The 27,510-nt window shown below is 48.9% G+C and overlaps 2 protein-coding genes across 3 annotated transcripts in view; one reads left to right on the plus strand and one right to left on the minus strand.

Annotated features, from left to right (window-relative positions):
* TSPAN18 (tetraspanin 18) overlaps positions 1-4,438 on the plus strand; it is a 122,243-nt gene extending 117,805 nt beyond the window's left edge. For both annotated transcript variants that reach the window (XM_041402925.1, XM_041402842.1), the window contains exon 10: positions 292-4,438. In XM_041402925.1, the coding sequence (XP_041258859.1) occupies positions 292-339 (48 nt within the window). In that variant the 3' untranslated portion in view covers positions 340-4,438. The remainder of the gene's footprint in view (positions 1-291) is intronic.
* Positions 3,905-27,510, minus strand: TP53I11 (tumor protein p53 inducible protein 11). The gene is made up of 7 exons (XM_041403047.1): positions 27,377-27,510; positions 10,878-11,247; positions 10,277-10,335; positions 9,710-9,758; positions 9,182-9,278; positions 8,534-8,635; positions 3,905-7,611 (listed from the first exon to the last, which is right to left on the minus strand). The coding sequence occupies exons 2-7, from the start codon at positions 11,004-11,006 to the stop codon at positions 7,478-7,480; spliced, it is 570 nt and encodes a 189-aa protein (XP_041258981.1). The 5' UTR covers positions 11,007-11,247; positions 27,377-27,510; the 3' UTR covers positions 3,905-7,477.

Consider the following 27,510-nt stretch of genomic DNA (forward strand, 5'->3'; position numbering starts at 1 on the left):
AGGCACTGTGGGTCCTGCATCCCTGTGACACCAAGGGCAGTTTGGCAATGAAGTCAGGCTGCTGCTGTAGCCACTAACAGTTTGAGGAGGAGGGAGGAGCAGAGGAGAGAGTTTTGCCACAGCCTCCCATGGGTGGTAAAGGTTCCCCCTCGGCATCACTGACTGCTGGGTAGGAGGAAGCAATGGGGTCCCAGGGTCAGGGAGGGCTTTGCCAACCTTCTGTAAGATGCAGCTGACATTCATGGTTCTCTGTTTTGTTTCTGCCCTCTTCTTCCTGTCTCCTCCTCCCAGCTGTTTGCCATGATCTTTGCTATGTGTCTCTTCCGAGGGATCCAGTAAGAAGTGGCCCATGAACCACCATGTTCCCCATGTGCTCGGAAGCAAGAAGGAAAATCTGAAGAAACAAAATCTGAAAACACCCAAAAAACTTTATTTTTTTTAACAAAATGGGACAGGGAGAAAAAAAAAAAAAAAAAACAAAAAGAAAAAAAGAGGGTTGTAATATATGAATGACCAAAAGGATTGTACTTCAGGGGCTGGAACTTTGAGGTGATGTGCACTACACTGTACACCAGACCCTTGCCCAGAGCCACCCGCAGCAAGCGTGGAGCAGGAGCCCAGAGCCGCCGATTGCACTAGAGACGGATGGAGCTGGTGGTGGAGTGGGAGGATGAGCACAGCTGCCTCTCACACCAGGCTGAGCCTACCATTCACCACTTCATCGTGCTTTAGACAACAAAGGACTCAAGAACAGACATGCAGGGGCTGCATAAGGCAACAGGTTGGCCTTGACTGTGCAGGTGGGTTTGAAACAAGCAGTGGTGGCTTGTCTAAGCAGGCGTAGTCAACGTTTGTGTGATTCTGGCTTTAATTTCCAGCCACAGGATGAAAACACTCATTCTTCAGTGGAAGCTTTGCCCCTGTCATGTGAAACTTGTCAGAGATGTCAAGCACTTCAGTGAGGCTGGCTTTTCTCTGGAACTCCAAGCAGGAGCAGCATGATCTAGCTTAGCAATGGGACTCGGCTAAGGCTGGCTGAGGGTCGAGAGTTTGGTGCCTAACTTTCTGTTTTTACTAAGATTTATTGTTCACTGTTGTGAAAGAGACCAAATTGTTCCCTGCTGTGTTCCCATCTCCTGGGGAAAATAATGGCTCTGGTCAAGCATCATTGATACTGCTGCCTTCCTGAGAAGGGGAGGATATATTGTTTAAATCTTGTCAGCCTTTGCCTTTCCTCTGATACTTGCAAAAAAAAATGGTTTGTGGTGCTCTATTAGCATAAATATTTGCAGTGGTTCCTGCATGCTTTTTCAGCATTAAGGGGAGGTCCAGACATGGTGCTGGATTGAAGAGGCTGAAGTTTGTCAACTACTCCCATGCTGTTTTCCTGGACCAGTCTGGTGGAATCATTTCTGGTCAGAGAATTTCCCCTGAGATTCTCCCATGGGCTCATGATGAAAGTAATCAAGTCAGAATTGTTTTAGTTGATAGTGTTTCCTTCCTTGAGATAATTTGGTATTTAATAACATGTCATCTGCTCAATCATTTGGAAGTGAACCTGAGAAAGATGCCTGGGACTGGACCTTGGTTAGAGATTAAGCTGGAGCTACTGAGACCCCAGGCAGGATCCAAGAATACCCTGTGTGCAGCCACACTGCTCCAGCTGCCGCTGTGGCCGTGGATATTGACTTGGACAGGTGACTGGTTTCTCTCATCTGGAATCATCAATCCCTGTTGCCTTAATTGTTCATCTGGTCACTTATTCCCTGACCCCAAACTCATTTTACCTGGGGAATGACAGAAAGGGATGTGGTTTCTTGTTTAGATTAGGTCTTTTACGGATTTATAGGCTCAGATTATGGGAGCACTTTTATAAAGGCTCAAATTAGCTCCTCTGAAAGCTGTAATCTCTGGCAAGGAAGGAGCAGAGCATTAAACTTTGTGCCCAGGTTTTGCAGCAGCAGCATGTTCATCCTCTGGCTGTTGCCTTAGACCCCTGGGGCTCAGTGCCTTGAGCTCTCCCAGTGGCACTGCACAGATTACAGGCAAGGAAGGAAAGCAGCAGCAAGCCTGGACCACAGGAGACAAAGATAATGGCTAAGTATCTAGGTTGGGGAATGAGGATACTAGGGAACAGGAAAGAGGCATTAGGAGCTTTTCCAAGCTTCACTTGAGAACAATTTATTCAATGGCAAGAGAGGGCTGGGCAGGTAGAGCTGCAGCCCCCCCATGCTGCAGTCAGCATATTCCAGCAACAAAATATGTTGCCAGGGTTGCTGAGCAGCATCAGATGTTGCATTAAACCTTCTGGAAAGCTGTTCAGGACTAGTTCCCTCTGGACCTCCTTGTAATGAGGCATTTTAGCATTAAACTCTGTTGTTTAATAAAGAAAAACAGTTTTGTTAGACAAAACCCAGCAGTATTTGTCCTGGACAGCAGGTGCTGCACTTAAGATAAGAAAAATCTGTTCCATCTACCAGTCTTGTGGGGAATGGGCTGAGCAGAAAGCAAGCTTATCTGTTCTCCTTCTGCCTCAGGAGCTGGTGTCAGTGACTGCTCTGGGACAGCAATTCCCAGGGAAGGAACAAAACTGTCAGCAGAGTTGGTAATTTGGCTGGAGGTAATCGAAAGAAGCAGAACTGCCTCTCCCAGTCTCCAGTTTCTTCCTTTCCCCTCAGTTTATTATGCAGAGTTCTCAGGTCAGAGCCTGGCTGGCAAATAGCCCCATTTGTGCATGGTGGGTGGCTGAAGGGGAAAAAAAAGCCTTCAAGCCTTTTCCTGCCACCAGTGGCACGGGGGGAAAAAACCTGCTAGAGCTGGGGGAACCAGACCAAAGCAGCCAGAGCACAAAGTACTAAATATACATGCCTGAAGTATGATCTTGCTTGGATTGTTTCTCTTTGGCTTTCCTAATTCTGTACTCATTGCTTTGTCTGTTTTTAGCTTTCTTGCTTTCCCTCTCTCCCTAATGGTAGTCCTCTGTATCTTCAAAAGGATCTCTTCATCTGTTATTCTGGGCTGTGCACAGCTGTTTCTCCTCTTCTACCTTTTCTGATCCCTCACTGCTCTTTGCTGTGTGAAGACTTCAAATCCTCTCCGCAGGCTGGCTCACGTGCCACTGGGAACACAGCTCAGAAGGCCAGGCAGCAATTCCCAACAAGAACTGGAGATAGCTGTAAAGATATGTATAGTCTGAGAGGATCTGTAGCTGTAAAGATATGTGCAAGTCTGTAGGATCTGTAGGTAACAAGCAGAAGGAATTTCCTTGGGGAAAGTTAATGAACAAACAAGCCCAGAAAGCAGACTCCCACTGTATGGCAAAGCATGTAAATTTGTTGGTTTTGTCCCTTGGTTTTGTGGCTGTCCCCTCTGTGGTACAGTAGTTTTCAGAACTGTAGGCAGGAGAAGCAATTGTACTTTTGTATTTGTTTTTAACAGCTCTGGTGAGTATTTTGGGGCCAGGGGCTCAAGCTGAAGTCACTGCTGGCTGGAGAACTCTGGGCAGGCTGGAGAGCAGAAGGAGCTGCTGTCTCCTTTGCTGTAGCACTGTGACCACAGCCCAAGCACCTTGGAGGGAGTAGCAGAGACCAGCCTGGGCCAGCCCCCAGCCCCTCTCAGCATCCCTGCCTCCTGGTTGCTATTTAATGCTCCAATGACTGTCACAAATGCCTGGGAAAAGGGCTGTGTGTGAAATAATGTTTGAAATCTATTTTAAAAAAAATGTAAATGTTCTTTTTATTAGATAGTGGAGCTAATTTATCCTGTATTCCCTACTGTAATGCTTTTTTATATTGAAAGGAAATTTTTTTGGTAATATAAACCAGATCACAAGCCTGAAGCACTCTCTGCACGGTTTTTGTGTGCATTTCTTAAAATAAACCCAAAAAATAAAAGAAAGATATTGTGACAGTGAAGTGAAACAGCTTTAATTTTCACTATTTGCTTGGTGTTAAGTACAGTCACTTTCTTACCAGAGGAGAAATAAACTCAGGTACAGCAGCTAAAATGAGGTATAAATTGAAGTGTCCCATTCTCCCCTGCACCACCACCCACCCCACCCACACCCTCCCCAAGTAAAAACCCTTGACCAGAAAAGAGGCCAGCTTAGCACAGACAGAGCCTCTCCTATGTCACCAGCTCCAGTTTGCCAGATATTGGTTAGAGGCAAATAAGATGATGTGGGGAGTTATTCAAATGATGAGTTTTCTTCACCCTCCAAAGTGAGGGCTCTGTGAATGCAATGGTTTGGGTCCATCCCTGGCAGAGAAAGGGGGTCAGTTTTAAGTCCCGGCCTGTGCCTGCTTGGAGCACAATTCTCTGGGGAACAGACCCCCAGTCCTGCACAGCATTGTACAAATGCAGGAAGTTCACTGCAGTCTCCCTTGGGAGATGACATCGGTCCAAGGCGCTTTCACAATGTAATAAATAAGGAAGCTGAGGCCTGTGGAGATGGAAGTTTTTTTCAGCAGATCAGTAGCTGAGCCTGAAGCGACACCTCAGGCTTTTTGATCCCAAATTATGTTCTCAACTGCCACCTGCAGCTGTGATGTCAGCACTTCCATCCTTGGGGACACAGTTCTGTACAAAGGTTTGGCATCCTTCTCCCTTTCTCCCCATTCACAACCGAGTGAAGACAACCAGGTGCAGCTGGTTTCTGGCAGTGCTGCAGCTGCTCTGCCTGGGCTCCATCCTCAAGCCACCCTGAGCAACTCCCTCCTAGGCCCCACCTGCTATGCACCCACCACCTCCAGTGGGCCTGGCAGTGTTTATCCCACATCACCTTGCTGCTGAGAAGGGACATGCCAGGAACCACAGCTTAGTTGTAGAGGAGGTGTAGAGCTCTGCATTTTCTACATAGTCCAGTTACAGCAAGATGGAGCAAGAAGCATCAAAATAGAACAACTTCATGTCTCCACTCTCAGGACTAGGTACCAAGTAACATGAAATCTTTTAAGTGGCCACTCCTCCAGGCTTTGCTCTATGTTGGAGCAGAAAAATCCACTGACCAGCAAACCTAGAAGTGACTGACTGTTTCAAGTTTTGCAGAAGCAGCTGCTAATCAGGGAACCCGAGAAATCTAATCTTACCTTATTTAAAGCTACCCTGGAGAGCTGTAACTGCTTCCCTCACCCTCCTACCTGATCTAACCATCAAGAAGTTTTTGCAGTACTGCTCCCATATAGTGCAGTAACTAATTTCTCTCACCTATGGGATGACATTTTAAGCTATGTTAGTCAGACCCAAGTCTTAACTAAGTTCACAGGACCTGTGGCCAACACACTTGGGAGGCAGCATGAAGAAGACCCCCCCATTTCCTTCTCCTGTAAGATTGCTTTTGCTGTGGTAGGTTTTACTTGTCTGTCCTAGAAACATAATTTCCCACCCCGCCCCCCCCCAAAAACCAACCATCAATCTGTGTATACATTCAAGTGACACTCCAAAACACAAAGAATCAAGCCTCACGTACCTATACCCACAACTACAGCCAAAGTGCCACACTGAGGCCATTGCAGCTGCCCATGCAGGTGATGCACAGGGGGAGAGCAACAGCCACAGCATGCCATGCTCCAGCTCCTGCATGCTGCACCACTTGGTCTAATTTCTGATCCTCTCCAGCCTGCATTTGATCATTACCTGCCTCACAGGAAAGGTTTGCCTCTTAGACCCCAATTCTTCCATCTGAACAGGAACACTCCTCTTAATTAAAGGTTTTAGTTGCTCAGTATCATTTTTGGACGTGCTGAAAGCAGCTTGACAAGCGTGTATTGTCAGGAGGCTCCAGAATTTAGCCTGCTGTTGCATGTTGCCTCTCCATTTGATTTACTTATTAGGCAAAAAACTAAGTTACAGTTGTGATGTTTCCTGATTTAACAATTTCCAATATTCTTATGTGACAGACATTTTGCATGGCCAGTAAGTACAATGCACACAGTGTCCCAAGCTTATGCAGCAGCTTCTAAATGCCAAAAGCACTAACACAACATAGAATAACTACCCACTACCTTCTTCTAACTCTACTAAGATATTAAACAGCAATAGCTGTAGATCCCAGTCTTACCAGTGGCTTGACAAGCAGTCCCATTTGTGTAGAAATCTTTCTACTGGGATTTTGGAATATCAGCTATATTCCAGGGCGAGCTTTGATCCAGTCAACAGTAGTGCATGAGTAACAAGTCCATATCCTGTGCACAGACCTTCTGGCTTTAGTTCCATGGAGAATAAAAAATGCTGCCTCAAGCTGTGGACAGGGATAATCCACAGGGAAAGCACTAGGAAGCAGGGCAGGCAATGCTGTTAAGCCCAGGAGATGTTGGAGAAATTGGCTAGTGAGTACTAAAGCACATTCAGTCTGTCCTTGCCATCATACGCTCCGCTCCTTGCTGTTCTTCATCCCAGTTAAATATTAAATATCTTAATGCTACAAACTTTGGTCCTCTCTTCTCAAGGTCAGAAGAGATGTGATGCAGACATTAGCAGAGTGGAACACCATCTCCCACAGCCAGAGCCCACATCTAGAGGCTATTCACTGACCCAAGCACCTGCACAGATGCTCTTACTGTTACAGTCCTCTGCTCTCACCAGTGCTAACCACAACAGCACTCCAGCTCCTGCTCCACTAAAGCATCAGATAAAGCTACTGCACACCCACCACTGCTACTACCATCAGTAAAGCTTCAACTGTAGGAAGTGTTCTGGGGTGAAGGGGACAGGACCCCAGCCTAGAAACTTCATGAAACACCCCAAACAAGGGGATGTCTTTGTGCTCAATGGGCTATTTCCAATAGCTTCCTTTACTTCTCACATCTTGTAATTCAAGTTGCTCCACTGTTCCCAGTGCTGTCCCTGCAGAGGGAACGAGGGTTGCTGTATCTTCTGCCAAGCCCTACACAGCATCAGGTGCAAAACTATAAACTACACAAAAACGCACCTCTGGCAGAGGAAAGAAGAGCTGTTTGCAAAGCACTGAACTTGACCCCATCCAGCTCCTGGCTACCTGGACAATCAGTACTTGCTAAAAGGGGAAAGGGCTGTAAACCAGGGGAGGTGCAAGGCTTGCCAAGTAGAGTAGCCGGATCCTTTCTACCCTGTCTCCTCAGGGATTTGGTTTCAATATGCTGGCCTTATTTTGTGCTTTGTTCCAGTGGGTTCAGAGCCTGTGATCCCATCAGCCAGTTCCCCCTAGAAAACTGACTTTTTTCCCTGAGCCTGCCAGGCCCACACACTTCCCTGAGCCTTCCTCCCCACTGTTCCTCACCTCCTGCAGAGGGGCTGGGGGTTCCCACAGATGTTGCTCCCCCCATTTCACCTGGCAACGCCTCCAGCACTGGGTTACACACTGATTCATGCCGGTAAAGAAATAAACTACTTTGGAACCAAAAGGGACTAAAAAAAAAATTGAAAAAATTATAATTATAATGCAAAATTACCGACACAAACTCCCCCCTCCCACCTTTCCCATAACAAAAAAGCCCAGCAATTAGACTTTCTTGGGACGACGTCCAACTTGGTAATAATAATAAATGCTGATGAGGATGAAGAGAGCTCGGCTGACCAGGAGGAGCACGGCACCTGTGGCTATCCGGCTACTCTCAACCAGGGAGACAGTGGTAACTGGAGGAGAAGGAGAGAGACAAGGCAGAGGTTGGTGATGCAAAACCAGAAGGAGACAAATAGCACAACACTGTTTTGTGCTGCCCTCTAACGCAGAGCTTCGGCAGGAACTGCTGAGCCTTGTGAGCGCAGGAGCTTTCAGCACAGGCTCGTTCACAGGCACAGTGAACCCATGGCAGAGGCTCTTCACTAGCTTCTTTTCAAGCCTTGAAGCTTGCCACGGACCCCAGAGCTCGCCCTCAGAGAAAACGTGCTTTCAAGGCAGCCCCACATTCAGGCAGCCTGAAACACTCACTCAAGCAGATGTAAGTTTCCATTATGCTCAGGTGTTAATCTGGGAGTCACATCCTCCTGAGTTTGCTTTGTGTCTTGAACAGTACTGATAAACATTTTTCAACTTTAGAAGCATCTACAAAATATGCACAGTCCACACACATCGCCTCTGTCGAACACCTCTCTTTTCTGGCTACCAACACATAGCTCGTATCTAAACCAGCTACACACTGAGCTACCGAGACACACATACAAAAACCCCCTTCATTGTTAAATATAGATAAGCTCCCTAGAAACAAGCCAAACGCTATGCTCTGTTTTGGCAACACTAAACATCCCCCTTTTTAGTGTAGGTTGCTAAAATCTTTTCATGTTAGACCCTGCATCTAGGCAGCCTGCTCCAGGAATGACCTGTGCTGGCTATGAAGTCCAGGACATTCTCAGGGAGAAAAATTAATGAATTGTCAGAGGGTGATGTTCAAGGAGCAGCTCAGGGCAGAGGCTATTCCATGGGGGAGAACAAAGGCAAGCAGCTGGCAGGGAAGATGCTCTACTACTGCCCTGCCCACCGTCGATCCCCGCTTCCCACCACGCACAGTCTTCGCACCCTCCTCCTCCTCGTCGTCCCGGCCGGCCCGCGGGCACTCACCCAGGAACTGCACGGCGAAGTAGCAGGCCTCGGCCAGCAGGCTCCAGCGGATGATGGCCTTCTCGGCGGTGTACAGGGCGTTCCACATGATGAGCGCGATGCCTGCGGGGCACAGCGGGGCGCGCCGGCTGAGGGCCGGCACAGCGGCCAGGCCGCGCTTCCCGCCCGCCCCGCGCGGTGCCGCTGCAGGACGCGGGTCGGGCCCCTTTCCCTTCCCACACTGCATCTCCAGCTCCCCGCGTCTCCTTGTCCTTCGCCCCCCTCCTCCTGGGCCCTTCCCGGGATGCCGCCGCTTTCCCATCTCCCCTGCCGCTCCCAAGGAGCCCCAGCCGCGACCCAGCGCCCCTCCCAGGGCCCCCCTACAGGCTCCCTTTGCTGGGGTACACGGGGTGATTCCCCAGGGATTCGGAGCATGCACAGCCCTTCTTACCCTACCTGCAGCACACCTGAATCCCTCCTAGGAAAAAGGAGTAGTAGCCAAGCTTTTCAAAAGACCCTCAGGGATTTCTTTGCTAACAGCAGATGTTCTGCTCTCCAGCTGCAGGTGTCTGGCTGGGCATGGACTTTGCCCCTGCTGCTGTTTTGGCCACCTGTCCCCTTACTCTGCGGGGCAGCAGCGTCCCCAGTATACAGTGGTACAGCACTCACTGAGGAGGGCTCCTCCATAGAGCCGGATGGGAGTCTTGCTGCTCACCGATTCCTCCTCAAAGATGGCATCGAAGAGCTGGTCAGGGAAAGCGAGGGCCTGGCAGAGGTGAGAGAGAGACTCAGCAACCTGAACTGGCCACCAAAACACGTCCTCTCGGGCAGCAGCGCTCCAGCATCAGACCTTTGTGGGATTGGAGCCGCTGGCCAGGAAACTGGCAATTAAGGAGGTGCAGAAATATCACCACGTCAGCTATGGGCTGCAAGGCTGGGGTTTGTGACCAAGGCTGCCATTCCTTGGTTATGGGCCCTGCTGATGAAAACAGACTCGCGATGGGAACAAACTGCCAAGGACACTGTTGGCAAAGCCCATTACCGAGACACAGTGAGGGCAAAGGCCTCGCAGGACAAAGTGGTAGGAACTGCTGGAGGCAGGGGAGGAAGAGAAACGCCAGGGACTGAAGGGCCATGCTGGGGCAGCCCTTTAGCAGTCAGGAGCTGGTTCTTGCCAGGACCACATCCCTCACTCACCATGACAGCAACCCCGGAAAACATGACGGCGGAAACAAGCTGCCAGACCCTGCATGAGAGGGAAGACAGAACCCAGCATGAGCTTGGGGGTGACCCCATCAGCCTTCATCATTCCCCCATGCACAAGCAAGACAGCCAGAAACCTCCCATGGAAGGACTCAGCTTTCCATATCCCGCTATAGCTCCCCTCAACATGCAGACCAGCTTTGCTGGTGAGACAGAGCCAGACTCCCCTTCAACTTTAAAGGAGGGAAGTGACCCTGCCAAGAGAATGGTGCAGAGCAGGGTCCCACAGGACACACCACCCTGTCACACAATGGAAGAGAAGCTCCTCCAGCCCCAAGCAGCAGTTCTCTGCACATGCAATAAGACAAGAACTTAAGGGCCTCAGGCTCATTAGTGGGGGAAGAATGCAGAGCTGGTCTGGTTCCACAGCCTGTAAGAAGCCCCTGCAGGGAGCAGAGAGGCTGGCACAGGAGCAGAGTTGGTGTCAGAAACCAGAGCTGGCAGGGATGCTGTGGCCAAGGGGCCTCAGATGACCTAGCTCCAAGGTGATCCAGTACTTACCTGAGTCCCAGTGGTTCCCGGACTGCAAACTTGATTTCATTTCCCAGTACTTGGCTAATCTGAAATTCAAATGAAAGGCACAAGCTAAGCAGACCCTTCCCCAGTCTTTGGGCAGTACTCACCAGCCCAAACCCACTTATCTAATCCCACTTGGGAGTTTATCTCAGAGTGCTGGAAGGAGGAGGACAAAGGATTCAGCTGTGATTCATTGGTCCCAACACCTGCCTTGATTTTCATGAGGAGCTGCAGCCTCTACTGCTCCCTTACTGGGATCAGCGACCTGTAGCATGCAGCTGGGGAAGGGTCAACACTAACTCCTGTTTCCTCTTACCTATGGAAGAAGGGAACTCACTCCTCACACATCACCTGCATGTCCCATCCTGATGGAGCACAGGCTCCTGCAGAGCCCTCAGAGTGTCACAGTGTATCTGTCCTGCTGTCATGTGCACACTGCCCAGAGCTGTTCATGTTCATGTGAACATGCCCACAATGCCTGGCTATAACTACCCCAAACCACATGGATGGGCAAACCTTGGTTTGCCCAGCAGAAGTCCCTTTTCCACCATTACTGCACATGAGCTTCCCTGTCTGCTGGCCTCACCTTGGAGCGATGGACCTCGCCGTCATCATCCTCCCCGCCGACGCCGAGGATCTTGCGTGTCTTCAGCCTGCTCACCAGGTCGGTCTGGCTGTGCTTCTTCATCAGCGGCGGGGGCTGCTTCGCCGCCATGCTGGTGGCCCTGCCGCACCGAGCCCTTGGCTGCGAGGTGGTGCAAGGAGGGTGCAGGCAGCGGCTCCGCTGTCACATGAAATTTCACTACGTTTGGGAAAAATAAAACAACCACCGCCGCAAGATCTTTCTGTCAGGCTGGCAGATGGCTTCTCATCATCGTGGGGCAGGGAGCCCTGGCAAGGAGGCCGGCCCCAGTTACAGGTGGCTCATCTCAGAATGATTCTGCCGTCTCCGGGATCTGCCACGGGAGGGGAGAGAAAAAACCTCAGAGCAGAGTGGCTTTAGCATGGACATTTAGTTAGAAATGCTTTTGACCTACAAACCATATTCTTGTCTGTCCCAGCATGAGGCAATGCCCAATAGTACCTCTTTGCTGTTTTTCAGATTACGGGAATTAATTGCGTCTCAGACTAGGGGAATTAAAATCATTAAGTAATGCTTGGCCTTTTTTCTTTTCCCATGCAATACATCACATTCTTCAGCTGCCATTTCAGGTCAAACCCCAAACAAGTTATTTATTTGTGTGTTCCCCCACTCAAACGCAGATGCTGCAGCCCCCAGGCTGTGCCAGGACATATCAGCCCCTGAGTAACAAGAAGCCACAGGCATGATTTTCCCTGAAGACACTCACTTTGCTTTCTGGGAAATGATGGAAATTAGAAACTACAAATACTATCTGGGATCAGTAAATACACATAACAAGACTTGAAAAAGATAACTTCTGCCCTGGCATGTGTATAAAGCTATAGTTATTGCATCCCATTAAATCACTCTGTCTCATCCCACAAATATAAAATCCTGGAAACTCTCAGTTCAGAAAGCCTTTTCTTCCAATTTGTCTTCATTTTATCTTGGCTCAGCTAAACACAAACACTTTTTTCAGTTTGCCACTTGACCATTCCAGAGACCCACAGAAATTTCCCCCAGGCACCAAGCACAGCTAATCCAGCCCAAGCAAGCATAGGGCTCATGCCCCAGCTGAGCCTTCCCAGAGCTGCCCCAGGAGGAGACAATTTATGCTGATGTCTAAATATTTCATGAGTCTTTGGAGAGTAATAAAATGAGGTACAATTATTTTGGCACTGTGCATGCAAATGTTGTGCCAGTGCTTGCGAGGGATTTCCCTCTCAAAGGAAAACCCTTCCCTGTGGTGGTTCAGACAAGAACAGCCAGTCCCGTCTGCAAGTGCCCAACTTCACTCTTTCTTTAAGGCAAAGTTAAGAGGTCTTGCTGGGATAGTGCAAAAGGTGAGCCTCATGATCAAGGGTTTAATAAGATCCTTTCAGCAGACCAGGCTAAATGCTTTTCAGTGAGCCAGCTGAGCTACCAAGTGCTTTGGAGGTACTTCTTTTGGATTGTAGCAGGGCTTGTTTGGTCATGGGTTTTTGCTCTTACTCCACTGAATAACTAAGCCCAGGCTCCTGGAAAAGCAGCACGAAGCCAGATGCAGCAGTCAGGATCTAGAAATATTTCAGAATTGGAACAGTGGAAAACACCACCACAGGAGGAAGGTAGAAGCTGTATACTCAGGTCTACATTTGAGCACAAGGCAGGAAGCTCAAATGGTAGCTGACAGTAGAAAAGTTTGAAAGATTTATCATGTCTGGGGTTTGCCAACCTAAACTGTCACAATAAATTGTGTGTATTCAAATCTAGATAATCTGCACACAAAATCCAGGCCAAAGCCAGAGTGATGTGTCTAAAAGAAAAGCTCAACCTCTTTAACTAGCTACAGTTTTTGCAATTTTTTCTGTTCCTGGCTGACCCAGACTCACAAGGTCGGATGCTGAGTGGTTTCCCACCAGAAGTGCTGAAACCAGAGGATGGTTTCATTCAAATACCACATGTTGCTGTGGTATTTCTACCCCAGCATTTTCTGATCAAAGCCATCCATTCCAATTGTGAAGCAACAGTCCTGTGGGGAATGCTCCTCTCTCTCATTCTGAGGCCATCCCACATCTCTAAAGTTAGGGGAAAAGTTTGGCAGAGGGCCTGAGCAGGAGCATCCTACTAAAGAGACCTGAGGCTTGCTGGACTTGGGGTGCTGAGTGTGCTGGCCATGCCATCCAGGCACTTCTGGATCTTTCCTGGTTTCTTGCTAGGGAAAGCCTGATGGCCACACCTCCTGCTCTGACCTCATGGTCAGGAATGCCAGAGGAAGAGAAAATGGGAAAGAGGGGTAAAAAAAAGAAAGGAAGGAAGGAAGAAAAAGAAGAAAAAAAAAAAAAGGAAGGAAGAAAAAGGGAAGGAAGAAAAAAAAAAAAAGCAAGAAAAAGGGAAGGAAGAAAAAAAAAGTAACAGAGAATATCTCTCACCAATGAAGACTGCACTGAATAGCTTTGTGATTACAGAGGCAGTTCAGCAATTGGCTCAAGGCCAAAAGATCAAAATTTGCCTTCATCATTTGTCTCGCCAGTTGCTTTCAGGGCAGGAGCTGGTGGAAATTTATCCACATCATCATTAACACTGCTGTCCCATTAACAGTTTCCACTAATTTGGGGTAAGCCACTGGCCAAGAGCTGGGACAACACAGGCCAGACACAAATGCCAATAAAACAATCTGGTGCATAAAGCCACGCTCCTACAGCACAGCTAAGGCATGGCCCCGCAGCCAGTCCCACATCTCATTACCCCCCTTGTCCAGAGACAGAGCCAGCCTAACGGATGCTGAATATTAATGGCTAACGAGCTAATGAATACAATTAGCGCTAATTCACTGACATGCAGATAGAAGATGCTGAGGATTTGAAAACATTATACTTACATTAATGTATCCTGACACACTGACAATTTAGAGGATCGTTTCTATTAGCCTGTGAGTTTGCAAAGGGAAACCTCCACCTCCTCTTTCTTCTGTGAGTCTCTCCTCCTTAATCCTTTTTCCAAGCATCCCAGGGACTGTGCAGATCAACCACCATAAACAGGCAATTCCTACTCCCTGCCAAAGCTCTCTGTGATGGGCAGTGCCTACGTGCAGCTGAAACAGGGTTTTCTCCTAGATCCCTTTTCTTCGCAGGTTCCTTTCAGTGTCTGCTCCCTTGCTCAGCTGTTCAGCATACTGCATTCAATTTTGATAGCTACTGCTTAGTGGTGCAAAGAAACCCCACTGGTGCCACACCAACGACAGCTCGATCTCTCCCACCTCCACAGCTCTTCCTCCAACGTCTCTGCTTCCCTCCCAGCGTCTGGAGAGGCGAGCTCCACAGCGTGGGAGAGAGGAGACTCAACTGCACACGCCACGGCGCTGCAGCAGCCAGAGCTGCGCACCCAGCGCGGAGCGCAGAACCAGACCTGCTCCGGCAGCACCTACAGCTCCTGCAAGCCAGAGCCTGACTGCTCGTGGGTGGAAGCTGCCTGCCTGGGAGGACACGGCTCCCCAGGGCCCTGGGAGCGGGGCAAAGTACAGCTATTTACCTGCTGCTAGGCTGGATGGCACTGTCGTCCACAGTGCAGCCTTTTACCTGACAAAGCATTGGTGCTTGTTTAAAGAGGTGGCACTACAGAACCTCTCGCTCCAAGGGTTTGATGGCACTGCCAGTCTGCAGGCAGAGGAAGAGTGTATGAAACTAGAGCAAAGCTGGGACAATGAAATGTTTATATATTTAAGCTGGACACAGTTTGTTCAGCTTTATCACGTTCAGGCCAGGGAGAGGATTCTTGCTCTCCTGTTTTAGATTTCCCAAGTCAGTATGTCCAAGACACATCTTGAGCCCACTTTGATTTGCTATGCCTAAGAATTATCCAGGAAGGTGCAGTGGATATCTGCACTGGATGTGGATGTCAAGCCTAACAGGACACTTGCCATGCCTAAGCATCTTCTACAGAGCACAGGCTGAGAACCAATGCTAAGTATGGAGCAGATGAATCAGAGGCAGTATCCCGTTCCAACAATGGAGTTCTCTGGGAGCAACCTGGCAGAGCCCAGGGGAGTTCTCCAGCACTGCAGCAGCACAAGGAAGTGTACATATGAGAGGGGCATCCACCATGGCATCTGTTCTGTACCTGGCCCTCACAGATGGGCTGATGCCCACAGCATTTCTCTTGCAAGGGCCCGGCAGCTGTAATGGATTTGTCCAGCTCTTCTGATGTTCTGCCAGGCTGTGTCAGTTCTGTCTCTTTCCTGCTGAGGACAGTCCCAGGTCCACAGCAGCTGCTCTGGACCTTGTACCTCCTCAGCTAGAGAGCTGTTGAGAAAGTCTGGACTCAAAGTAAAGAGGAGATGCATGGAAACAAAGGTGGATTAAGGACAGGATCCACAGACCTATCAAGTACCTCAGTCCTTGCAAACATTACACTGTTGCCTAATCTCATGGGACCCAAGATTCCTTTTTTCCCACCACACATGAAGGTTCAGTCTGCTCACTTTTATATGCTTAAACATAACATGTGTTATGTGTTAATGAAGGAGGCTGAAATCCTGAGGAATGAGGTAAATTCCCTGTGTCTAACCCAAAAACACACCCGAGACTCACAAAACATCTTTGTGCATCCTTTCTAAATAGCCTAGAAAGAGTTTTCCCTGGAAGCCCATGGTGCAGCAGATGCTGAGCCAGAACTCCCCATGTCCCATGTAACTACCAAAATATAGCTGTTTTTATCCTGTATTTCTGCAACTGCACATCCCAAACCCACGGTGACCAAACCAGCTCCCTGCCTAGATTTCTATCAAGCGTGGAGATTTAGACTATTAGGACCTCTCTACCACCAGCCAGCTGGGAATTAAACTTGATCAAGCCAAAAATAACCTGATGCTCAGGCAGTAAAAACAATTAGCACTCAGCCACCACAGCAGCAGAATGCAGCAGCTGCTCCCGCTCTGTCTGGCACAGTCTGTACCCCTAAGCAACAGGGAGACTTCAGATTTCTCACCTGTAACAAGCCAGGTGCTCAGGACTCCATTCCCACATAAACACCAGCCCTTTCAGCACAGAAGGCTCTTTGTAATACCAGCAGGAAGCATGTCTTGACAGAGGCTCATCCCCAGCCCTGCCACAGCCCCTTAAACGAGTCTAAAGGGCACAGGGAGCTGCTTCCTTAAACAACTCTAAAAGGCACAGGGAGACTGTGTCAGCCCTAGGGAATACCTACAAACCTAGGCAGCAGATTCCCTGCCCCTAAATGATGAAAATGCAAAGTAAGATCCTTAGGTCAAAGGACACCTTCACTGGGTGCCTCCAGGTCATCTCCCAAATCATCTGCAATGCACCAAGAGCCTCAGGCACATCTAAAGCTCACTCTTCAGGCTGAGCACATCTCATGGCCAGACACCATTGGATGGGCTCTCCAAAGCTGTTTGTGAGAGGTGCAGAGCTGCCCGTGACCACAAAGCCTCCACTCACAAGGCAGTGGCACCCAGTGCCTACAGCAGTTTTGGCAACCTCAAACGTAATGGATATGTCACCCCTCAACAGGGGACAAGGAGTCCTCTGCAGCCTGCTGGGGAGGAAAGAGTTAACTCGTGTTGCTCAGTCACCACTTCATGCAAAAAAGGACATCCAAAGTCTGCTCAGTCTTTTCCATGCATCCTCTCCTCCCATCTGCTTCAGGGTTGCTTTAGCCCAAGCAGGCTCAGCCCCTGCACCCTCCTCCACAGTGTTCCTCTGCAGTCCCTGGGTGCAGCAGCTCCTGCCCCAAGTTCCCTGCGGCTGTACAAACATCCTGCCCCAAGAAGAGCTACTACTGGCTATATCCCACAGCATCTGGGAGGTATGGCCCATCTCCGGAATTTTATTGCCCATAGGTTTCAAATTTCCTCTTGCAGAGACCACAGGAAAGTTTCTGTCTGTGTCACAGGATGTGTTATACAGCAATCAAAACGTGTAAAGTGCTCAGTTCCCCCAGAACAGATAAAAAAGCTCTGTTGCTCTACTAGTTTCTCAGATGGGAGCTATAATTAAACACAGCAACATCACTCCTGCCGGCCTGCCAACCACCACCTGCAGCAACTCGCTGACCCTCCGTGCAAGCCTGGGCAGCACCTCAAGAGAGAAATGCTTGTTTGGCTCTCACAGCAGCTGGCAGGGCAGACTGTGACACACGGCATGTGTTTGGGCTCCCCACGGGTGCCCAGCTGGACACCTGGCCCCACTGTGGCCCTTCTGTAAGGGCTCAGGGGCTGCTGCCACAGGGGACAAACAGACTTCACCCTTCAGCTACCACACACGTGCGCTCACATCCCACGTGCAAGCCTGGCCACACCACCCTGCCTTCTCAAGCAGCCCATCCCTGGCTGCTGAGGTGCGTTTTGGCTGCAAATACAAAGGATGCAAGGTACAAACACAACAATGTACAACAGCTGCTTCAGCAGCTCTCACCTGTGTTACTTACATAAAAGTCCACCCCCTGCATCATCCTCCTCTCTGCCACCAAGGCTCTCCGCCCAGCCAGCCACAGCAATCCATCACCTCAAAGCTGCCCTTGCTCTCCCCAAAGGCTGTGGCTGCCACTTCCCCACCCAGCCCCTCGCTCTCTCAACAGATGGCCACAACCAAGGAGTTAAGTTTCCCAGGAAGCTGAGAGAATGGAGAGGGAGACAGAGAAGTAGGACATATTAGGATCGGGTACTGTTTTTCTTTAAAGGCATTAAAAGAGGAGAATTCCTCTTTGATTCCCAGCTGCCTTAGACAGGTGTTTGTGAGAGACAGCCCCAGAAGCTTAAGAGGCCATATGTCCTGCAGACGATTTCTACAGGGAAACATTAGAAGGAAAAATAAAACCCATATGCACACACACAGAAACACACACCAAAACACCCAACCCACCCAAGTAAATCAACCCTTGCTACTGAAAAAGAGCAGCTTAAAAAGCTAGGAAAGCCCTTCAACCAAACAGGGTAATACAAGTCAGTTTTACAGAAACTATGATGAATTTCATCTCCTCTGCCTCGCACCTGAGGTATAACAGAGGCTCAAAGGAACTCTACGGAAAGATCTGGGGAGGAGCAGGGAGGAGTCCATACACATGGTGCTTCACAGTAACGTGGGGCTTCTTGGCACCTCTTTTCCTAACAACCTCAAACCTCCCCAAATTTTCTTTCTACTGTGCCTCCAAGCACTGACAAGAGACTTCCATAAATGCTCCGGGAAGTCAATGCTCTTTATTCTCAGCACCTCTGTCCTTTTCCAGAACACAAAAGAAAATTGTTAAGAAACTACAATTTGGGACATTAAGTTCCCTGAGCCACATACAGGCACAACATCCATCTGCAGACTGTCACTGAAGTAGTTATTTCAAAGCCATTTTCGATGGATTCCCTACCCAAAGACAATAATCTTCACCTCCAGCAACATTAGTTCTCTATCTGCAATCTTGGAACTTAATCAGCACAATGCAACCACTGTGATTTATACACTCTCAAGATGTCTACAACCATGAAATGGAAGATGAAATGAGTCTGTTCCACTCCAGAACTGCAAAAGCAGATTCCCAACCAGTTTCATGGATCAATTTGCAACTCCAGCTGGAGAACAACTCCTGCAGGACACCCCAGCAGCATCAGATTATTTTATTCCATTTGTGTAGAAAACAAAGAGTTTCTCATCTCCATAGTCTGTCATGATATGACCAGATGTGCAGTCTAGGCAAACACAATAGGGAGGAAAAAGGGCAGACGAATAAATTTGCATTAGTCAGGAAGATTGCCTTTTGGTCTAGCCAGGATACTTCCTGAGTCCCAGGCACATAGGCACTCATAGGACTCACACCTCTCATTGTACAAGCAATAAAGTTTCCTTCCAAGACACAGAAGTTCTGTAGATCAGGCCTGATATGAAATGGCCCAAGCAACTATCAGTCAACAGCTGAGTTGTTAACAACCCTGTTATAGAGCATAACCCATGTACATGGTTACATCCACATCCTGCATAAAATAATAAAAGTTTATTATTCATATAAATACATTTAATTTATAAACAATATGCTACATATTAATAAAGGAAATATAAATGTACATATATATGCATATAAATATATGTATTTGTACATGAACATATTTGTATAAATATATATTATATATAGATATACACACACATATAAATAAGAGACATGGGTTGATTTGTGTGGACTTACTTTGGGTCCCACTGCACGATTTCTTGACTGGTTAGTAAAAAGAATTCGGACTACCAGACCAACCAAGTATGCTGGCATGCACCGATATTTTGGTCTCAAGGGTGAGACGAGCAGCTTGTCCCAGACTCCTTCCCGAGAGATGCCATTTAGAGTCTCAACACCTGCTTCTATGTCAACCATTTACTGCTCTAAAGACTGATACCACCTGTGACCTTCAGCCCTGGACTACCACCTACATACTACTTGGACCCATCACTGCAGCTTGGGAACACCTCCTCACATCCCCCCTAAATAATTTGCCAATATTTCCTGTTCATTTACACACAATTAGAACACTGGGTTTATTGCTCCCTCATGGCTCCTTAGATATTAAATAAGCCCAGAAATGCAGACAGGCTCAGGGAGTTGCTTAGCAAAAACATGATGGAGAAGGCCTCCTAACAAAACACATACTTCAACTACTTGGTAGCCTATCCCAACTTGGCAAAAATCTCCCTCTGACACCTTAGCAGTTTCTATAGCAACAGGTTACTGCTAAAAATGTCAGATGCAAAATTCCCCATGTTGGGCAAACAGGAGCTACGAGGACAGATTTGGAAGAGGAAAACTTCTAAATAGCTGTTGGCAGAGCTAGCACAAGCTCTGCCAATTCACAAGTTGATGGTGAAACAACTTGAAAGAAACTTCTAGCAACCCACTAGAGGGGGAACACGTGGTGCACAGGGACATGTCTGTGGAGCACTGTTCCACAGCATACCTCAGAACGAGGAGGAGCCACAAGTATCCCCCTCTCCTGCAATGAGGCACTTGAAAGTGAAACCAGCTGTTTTTAGGAACAGAACTACAGCACAGCATGCAGAGTAGGAAGCCTGAAAGCCAAACTATTAGATTATAGGTTTGGCGGTACTGCTGCTCCTTCTGTAAAATCAAGCCTGGGTCATTAAGCTCTGAGAGCTCAGTTTTCCCAGATGCGTATGAAAAGTAAATCTACCACAGATCATACAGCTCATGTGCAGCAGGTGAGACGCCTTACAAACAACAGCCCAGCCACTGTACACCAGCAGTGCCACCTCAGCCTGCTCTGTGGACTCCTGAGCAGCACTTGGTTCATTACACACAACATGTCAGAGGCAGAAATGCCCTTCCTGGCCTGACTAGCAAGCAGCTTAGCATGAAATCTATTTTTTTCTTCCACTGCTGGTGGAAGTAAGCACTGTGGAAACCTTGGGGTGAACCTCACATGGATACTGCCTTTGCACACACCAGAAACTCTCAGCAGATTCTTGTGGTCAGATTAAACCCAGAAAATCAGAGAAAATCAAAGCAGATACAGCTCAGCAGAGAGTGGCGCAGGGGAGCAAGGCGGAAGAAAGCCCACCACATTAATAACAAGTGACTTTATTTGCCAGTGTGGTTCTCAAGTCAGAGGCTTGAAGAACCCACAGGCTTTCCCCAGGAACACAGCACCCACCCCTCTGCCCTCTGGAGCCCACCTGCCCGACTTTGCTTTTATACGCTGCTGAGTCAGGGGAAAACTGCCTGCGCCCATGTACGTGAATGTGCACATGTTTGTTTATGCATGAGCTGTCAAGCCCCCAGTTATGCACAGATCAACAAGGCTCTTTGAATTCCCGACTGTGAAGTGCGTGACATTTAATCTGAGCCTTCCTTTTGGATTTCATATCGTGCATTATCAACAATGGCTATTCAGCACACAAGTACCCTTTAGAAAGCTTTCATCAGAAAAAGAAACTCATATAAAGGAGATTGAAAGAGACAATGTCTCTGATGCATGACAGGTTCTCCAGCTTCCAAAAAAGACCAGTGTATGTGTACTGTGAAGAGCACGCACAGTCAATCTGCCCCCAGCCCAGAGTAAAAGCACTTCATGGGTGGAGAGAATTAAGTTTGGAAGCACCAACTATAACCTGAATCTGTACATCTCCTCACCTCCCTCTTTTAGGCTCCCTCAGAAATAGGCAGGGTGAGCCAACCCCCAGAGACAAGATGCATCATCCCCTGCAATGGTTCACCTCTTTCCATATACCACAGGAGGAGCCTGGATGATGAGCAAGACTAGACTTTTGATTGCTTTTATATGGATGGACAAGATCAAGATCCTTGCAGAAAACTTTTCACTACCTGGTCATAGGCAAGCCCTGTATGACTTCTGCCCATCTCACAGCATGGAGCCACACTTTGGGATTATGAAAAAACTGAACAACATGCAAGGAAAGGGTATGGAGATGCTATGTCCTATAGTCGCATCCATGAAGGAGCCACATCAGCCTAAGGAACTAATGAATGATTTCTCTTTTCATAGCAGAGAGGAGGCACCAGTGTGTGGCATGAACAGCCTGGGTGACAAGGGATATCTTGAGAACTGAGAGGTCCTGCAGGAGCTCTCTCTCCATCTTGCCTGGCACATGCAAGAGAAGTCTTAGGAAAAAAATGTTAAAGGTAGTACTGACTAGCTCCTCTCCCTACTTTTGTTTGATTCCTCTACCCTGGGACAAGGAGGCAACAGAGAGATTCAGGCAGCCAAATGACAGCAGCATCAGTGCTGATAAATCAGGGTCTCAAGTAACCATGGCAAACACAGCATTGCCAGATGTCCCATCGCTACTATCAAGGGTTGTTTAAGGACCTTCCCTTCTTTTTCAGTTTTAAGTCTCAGACACTTGGGTACAAGAAGTTCCAGTAATATCAGGATCATCCATTGGGACTCTGTGTGTGTGTGTATACACACACAGTACTTTCCTACTGTGCTTGTGTATATATACATCTGTCAACAAACATAGACCACAGCCTCCTGCTTAGAAGAGCTCATGACATAGAAGTGTCAGGTTTTAATCAACACCTTCTCTTGTAATGTCATTTCCATGCAGCCAGGGCTCTGGGGGTTTCAGATTGGCCTCTTCTCCCCCATGTCCTTTGACTAATGACAGGCACTCACTTTGCATGGTGATGTGATGCAGGGAATAAATTGGCTGGAGGGGATAAGCTCAATTGCTTTATTATCCCTCCATCCATCAACCCTCAATGCATCCTGCTTGTCAGAGATTTAAACAGTGGACATTGTCACAGTTCATGGAAGGGATTGGAAGAATTCCTGATGGGTTTTTGCCAGCAGACAAGGCAAGAATACCCCAAGGAGAAAACAGTAGCACTGGGCAGAGCAGTAGGGCAGGAGGGTGGAAGGATGCACTACAGGTGAAGCACACCAGATCTCTGGTTAGCACTTACAGAGACTCCACCAGCAATGCTGATATTAAAGTCAACTAAATTTTACTCACTTTACCACGAAAACAACCTGGGAAAACACAGACAGATGGTCTAAATTCTTTGGTCTTGTTCAGTGCAACCTTTGACTCCTGGTAGATTTCTGTTTTCTGTGGAGTAATGTTTGGATGCTCTTTATTGCTATTGAGCAGCTTTTACAGAAACTTTTCTTCCTAGGCCACAAAGAAAATGTTGGGGGAAAGCCAATACCACCCAGCTCCCCTGGATTCAGTATTGTGGTTTTCGAATTTCCCTCTCCCCTCTACAATGAGGCAGCTCATGTTTTTACCTACTTGGAATACGCCAATCATCTACCATGAATGGTATGCCAGGCAGCTAAAATTTAAGTGTCCAACAGAAAGACTAAGAGGGACTTAAAACCATGGACTTTTAAGTTATCTTGTTTCTTCAGAAAATAGCCTGCTTCCTGGAGCTCTGGCTAAGACTCGCAATAAACCCTGCATTTCCACAACACTGTCCTTCCTGAGGACTCCATACAACATGGCAGAGTGTGCATCCAGGCTGTGCTCCAGCATTGCCCACACATCTCTCACAGCTTTGCAGCTACGCAGTATGGGGCACTAGTGAGGCTGCTGCCTGGCTGGGTGCATGCCGCGTACAGCAAGGCAGGCCAGCCAGCCAGCAAGGCTGAACTAAAGGCACCTTCTTGGCTGTCAGGAAGGACTGGAAGCACAGCTGTCCTTGGGAAACTGCCTGCTCTTTGTCACATGTATCTCCATCTACAGCAGCCCTAGCTGGAAGCCCAGAAAGAAACTGCAGCACCCAACAAGGGCTGGGATTATTTTAAGGCTCAGCAATGGAATTCCTGGAACAACATCTGTTGGCTGAAAAAGCTTCTCAAGTCTTTATATGACCATAAGCATCCAACACAGATGTTTGTGTTTCATTCATAAGGTGGCACCACTACAAAAAGTGTTTCTGCTGCCATCACGGGTTACTGAATGAACGGGTACTCAGACAAAAACACCGTCTGAGTCACCCATGGAGCTTCCTGAAGACTTGTGGGTTTTCTCTGTAGGTCTCTTTTTTGACTGCTGACACAGACTCAAAACTGTTTACTTTTTCAACCCTGGCACGATACAGCTAAAAACAAGAGGGTTGCAAGCCTTTGTGTGCTGCTCTGCCTGCACCTGCTCCTCTGGGCCACGCGGTCAAAGTGCTGCTGCCTAATTTTAGTATAAAAAGGAGGGATTCCTCTCTGGTTTGCAGCAGCAGGCAGCTGCAAAGGGGACTGCACACTAATCTCCCTCTAAAATACAGAACCCCTTCAAACAAATAAATTAAGCGGCCAGTGTTATCTGACACTCCCCTGTGCACATCTCCCACTACACCAACTTATCCTATAATGCCACTCCTCAGGAGACCGGACTACTGAACCATGGATTTACTCCTAACTGCTTTTCTCCCCATGCTCTCCTCTGTGCCTTTGACTTAAATTATGTTAATCCAAATCCCTAACAAAAACATCTAGGAAACTCTGCATCAATGGATCCAGCAACCAGTCCCTATGCTTAGGTTTCTAATTTTGGCCCCTTAGGCTCAGAGAGTGGGCACATGGTTTCTGACCATCAACATCAGCAGAAGCTGCTCAGCCTCCAGCACTAGACCCAACTACAATGATTTTGATAATTTCCCTGTTTTGGTGATGGATCTCTCCTCCCTAAAATGACAGCAGCAGTCAGTATAAATCTGGAACAGAACTTTCTTACAGACACTGGTCCTTGATTTTGCCCTGTAAGATTAGCTGGTTAAGGGTCCAGCCAAAGTCTGGTATACATGAGTCAGGTACAGCCTGGGCAAGGGCTTCCCCATCAAAACCAATGCACAAATATGCTCAAGAAGTTCTTACTTTGCATACAGAGGGATAGAAAGACATTTACAGATTTAGGTAATTGGAGCATATACACTGCTCAGAATGAGGATGAGAGACTTATGCACATTGTGAAACCCAGAAGGGAAGTTTGCTACTGGGGTTCCACCAGAGCCCCGGGAGGCAGAGCTGTGGGGCCAGCACTGTGTGATGGGCCTTCCAGTAAAACCCTGTGCATATCCAAGCCTCTTCTTCTCCATTTGTCATCTGGGGTCAGCCACACTAACCAGCACCACAGATGGGCACTGAAACACATGGAGATGCACTAAGCCTTGCAGATGACACAGCTTCATGCACAGAAGGCCAGAGAGTCATTTATCATTTGTAAACTATCAGGAGTATCTTTGGTTATAGCTGGATTTCTTTTTTAACATCTTTTAGCATCTTGAACAAGAACTTTTTGAACGTGGAGTGAACTCATGCTAGCCTGTGATCTCCAGGACAGCACCAAACCCATATTTTCCAAGGGAAGGCAGAAAGCAATGTGAACAGGGAACACCTGGTCACCTCTTAAGTGTTATTTTTCCTGCTCTGGAAAAAATCCAAATGTATTTTGTGGCCAGCATTGAGTCTTTTCCTCCCAAGACTTATTTTCACATTCCTACATCAAAAATACAAAACCCAGAAGATCTACGTTCTATAAATAATGTCCCAATAGTGCCAAGGTCACCAAGCCATTCCCTCTGGCGCCAGGCCAGAAGTCAAACATAAACAATCTCAACATCTTTCTGGTTCACGTGTGCTTTTATCCTGTGCCAAGGGAAAGCTTGTAGCCAAAAACATAGCACTAAGAAGACAAGACACCCCCACCTCATGCACAGCTCCACCCAGGTCAACATGCAGCCTCCTGGGCAGCCCGGTGGGAAGGCAGCCAATCCTGCCTGCGTCAGAGGGAGATGTGTTCTAATGGCATTTAGCAGTTTTCAGTAGAAATTTGGGGGCTTACTGGGTGAGGACCAAGCACACACATCACACAGAACATTGCATGATCCAAATAGCTCAAAGTGGTATTTGTAACCAGCCTGTGGTACCATCCCTCCCAGCCCCTACTATTCAACATGCTGACCTTCAGAGAGCTGCAGGACAAGTGAGCACCAGCTGCAGATGTACTCCTGGCATTTTGCACGCTTCAGCACTCAATGCTCAGTGAGAACAATAGGAAAACATTTGCCTTTGGATCACACCCCAGCTTCCAAGCAGCTCCAAATGGACTGAAAACCTCAGGGGAGGGCATGTCTGTGGTTTGTTCTCCAAGAGATCAATGGCCACCCCAAGCCTCACCTTGCTGTGTTCATATCTCAACAACAAAATGTCACTACAGGCCCACAAGCAGAAAGGTCCAACTTCTCTTGAGACTGTAGAGCAGAACTCACCTTCTCAGCCTCCTGGCTGGGACAATCACCTACCCAGGGAAGAGCTCCCTTCACTTTGCCCTGCACTGCAGTCGAAGAACAAGAACACATACATCCTAAAGCAACCAAGTCCCTCCTTTTCCCAGCTGCCATCAGTATCCAGCCCCTCATTGCTGAGGGCACCAGGACACCACAGGTTCATGGTGTCCCTCACACTCTGCTGGGCACGCATCAGGTGCGTATTCATGCAACCTAGCTGAGACAGGGCTAGGGCTAGTTGAGGTGTTTTCATGCTGAGTCTTAAGACCTTGTTTATTTTGGGGTTTTGCCAAAACCTTTCTTAGCAAACTTCCTCCCTGGGCAGACTCCCCTGCTTGAACTGTAACTACTATTTGTTTGTTTAAAAATCACTTTCCTCATCCACAGGCCCTGAATGCCATTATTCAGCAGACTGCTCTACTGCAGACAGAGTTACTGAACAAGTTATTTATGCCAAGTCCAGAACAGCCAGTGCTCTTGCATACTCTGTAGTTTCTCATAGCTCAGCCGTGCTAGTGGTACCCTAATGTCAACAAGGCTTTGGTTGCTGCCGGCATTTGTAATTCCCACCCTTTGCAGACCGAGGAGATTAAATGGTACCAATTTAACCATCAGCAGCCCTGATTCTCAAGCAGCTGCAAGAGGTTCCTTGCTGAGGTAAGAAAAAAGGCTCACTGAACTCCAGCTCCAAGCAGCGCTGAGGCAGGGCAAGGAGCAGGTGCTGAATAAGGTGCTGCTTCTTGCTCAGCCTGGTTTACTCAGCGGAAGCTGAACTCAACAGAGAAGCCTCACTAGACAAAGCAGTGCACCTGCCCAGATGGGACAGCCAGACCCGGTAAGAGGCATAGCAGACCGCTCAGCACGCGGGAATGTGCAAGCTCTGGAGGGGATGCAGAACCCGCTGAGAGCTGGCTTTCCCCACCTTTCCCTCTGTGATGGCAGCGGGTCTGTCCCGGCTCCCTCCCGCATCGCGGCTCCCGCCCCCTACCCCTCTCCCTCCATCCCCCACAAGCACCTCGCCGTCCACCACGGCCGAGCCTTCCTTGCGGCCAGGGCTCCCCAGCACACCTACGGGATTGCATCCCACGGGGAGCACAGCTGTGCCAGCTTCCCTCATCCCAACCCGACGCAACGCTCAGCCACCGAGGCTGACCCCCGAGCCTGTGCAGTGGCCAGGACTCAGCCTCCCTTTTCAGGCACCTCAAGTGCTCATTTGGGGACCGTGGTCCTCCTGCGACGCTTCCCGAGTAGGCGGAAAAGAACGGAGCACTTCCAGAAAAGAAGTGACATCGGACCCCTGCCTCTGAGTCGAGTAACAGCCCGGAGAAAGCCCTCGCCACAAAGCCAAGGCACCGCCTGCGCATCACCTCGCAAGGCGGCACGGCTCCTGTCCCCCCACGGCTGGGAGCAACCTGCCACCCTCCCACCAGGACTCCTCCTCCACCACCTCCTCCTCCACCCATCCTACCCGGACCGGGCACGGTCCCATCGCAGCCACGCACAGCCAGCACAAGGGCTGATCCCCCTCCTTAAGCCCCTGTCCGTCCGTCCGTCCGTCCGTCGGTCCATCATCCCTCCCCCGTCCGCGCTGACTGCGAGGGGACAGCGGGGGCCGGCTGCCAGCCCCGGGCTCCCTCGGGGCGCACGGCCGCGGCGGCGTCCGCGCTCCCGTTCCGCGGGACCCCGAGGGGCGGCGGGGAAAGTCCGCGGCGCGGGGGGACGCGCACAGCACTCACCGCCCTAGCGCAGGTCCCGGCGGCGGGGGACAGTCCCGAGGGCTCGGCTCGGCTGCCCCATGGGCAGAGCGCTCCGGGGGCGGCCGCGGCGCCGCGCAGCCCGCAGGCGGCCAGACTGAGCCCGGCCCCCGCGC

Source organism: Onychostruthus taczanowskii, unplaced genomic scaffold, assembly GCF_017590055.1.
Source record: "Onychostruthus taczanowskii isolate IOZ18803 unplaced genomic scaffold, ASM1759005v1 scaffold1, whole genome shotgun sequence".
Taxonomy (NCBI): domain Eukaryota; kingdom Metazoa; phylum Chordata; class Aves; order Passeriformes; family Passeridae; genus Onychostruthus; species Onychostruthus taczanowskii.

Coding starts and splice junctions, on each gene's coding strand:
- TP53I11 (XM_041403047.1), bottom strand. CDS start 11,006: ATGGCGGCGAAGCAGCCCCCGCCGCTGATGAAGAAGCACAGCCAGACC. Junction 8,636..9,181: donor CTATGGAGGAGCCCTCCTCA/GTGAGTGCTGTA, acceptor TGTGCCCCGCAG/GCATCGCGCTCATCATGTGG. Junction 7,612..8,533: donor CTTCGCCGTGCAGTTCCTGG/GTGAGTGCCCGC, acceptor CTTCTCCTCCAG/TTACCACTGTCTCCCTGGTT.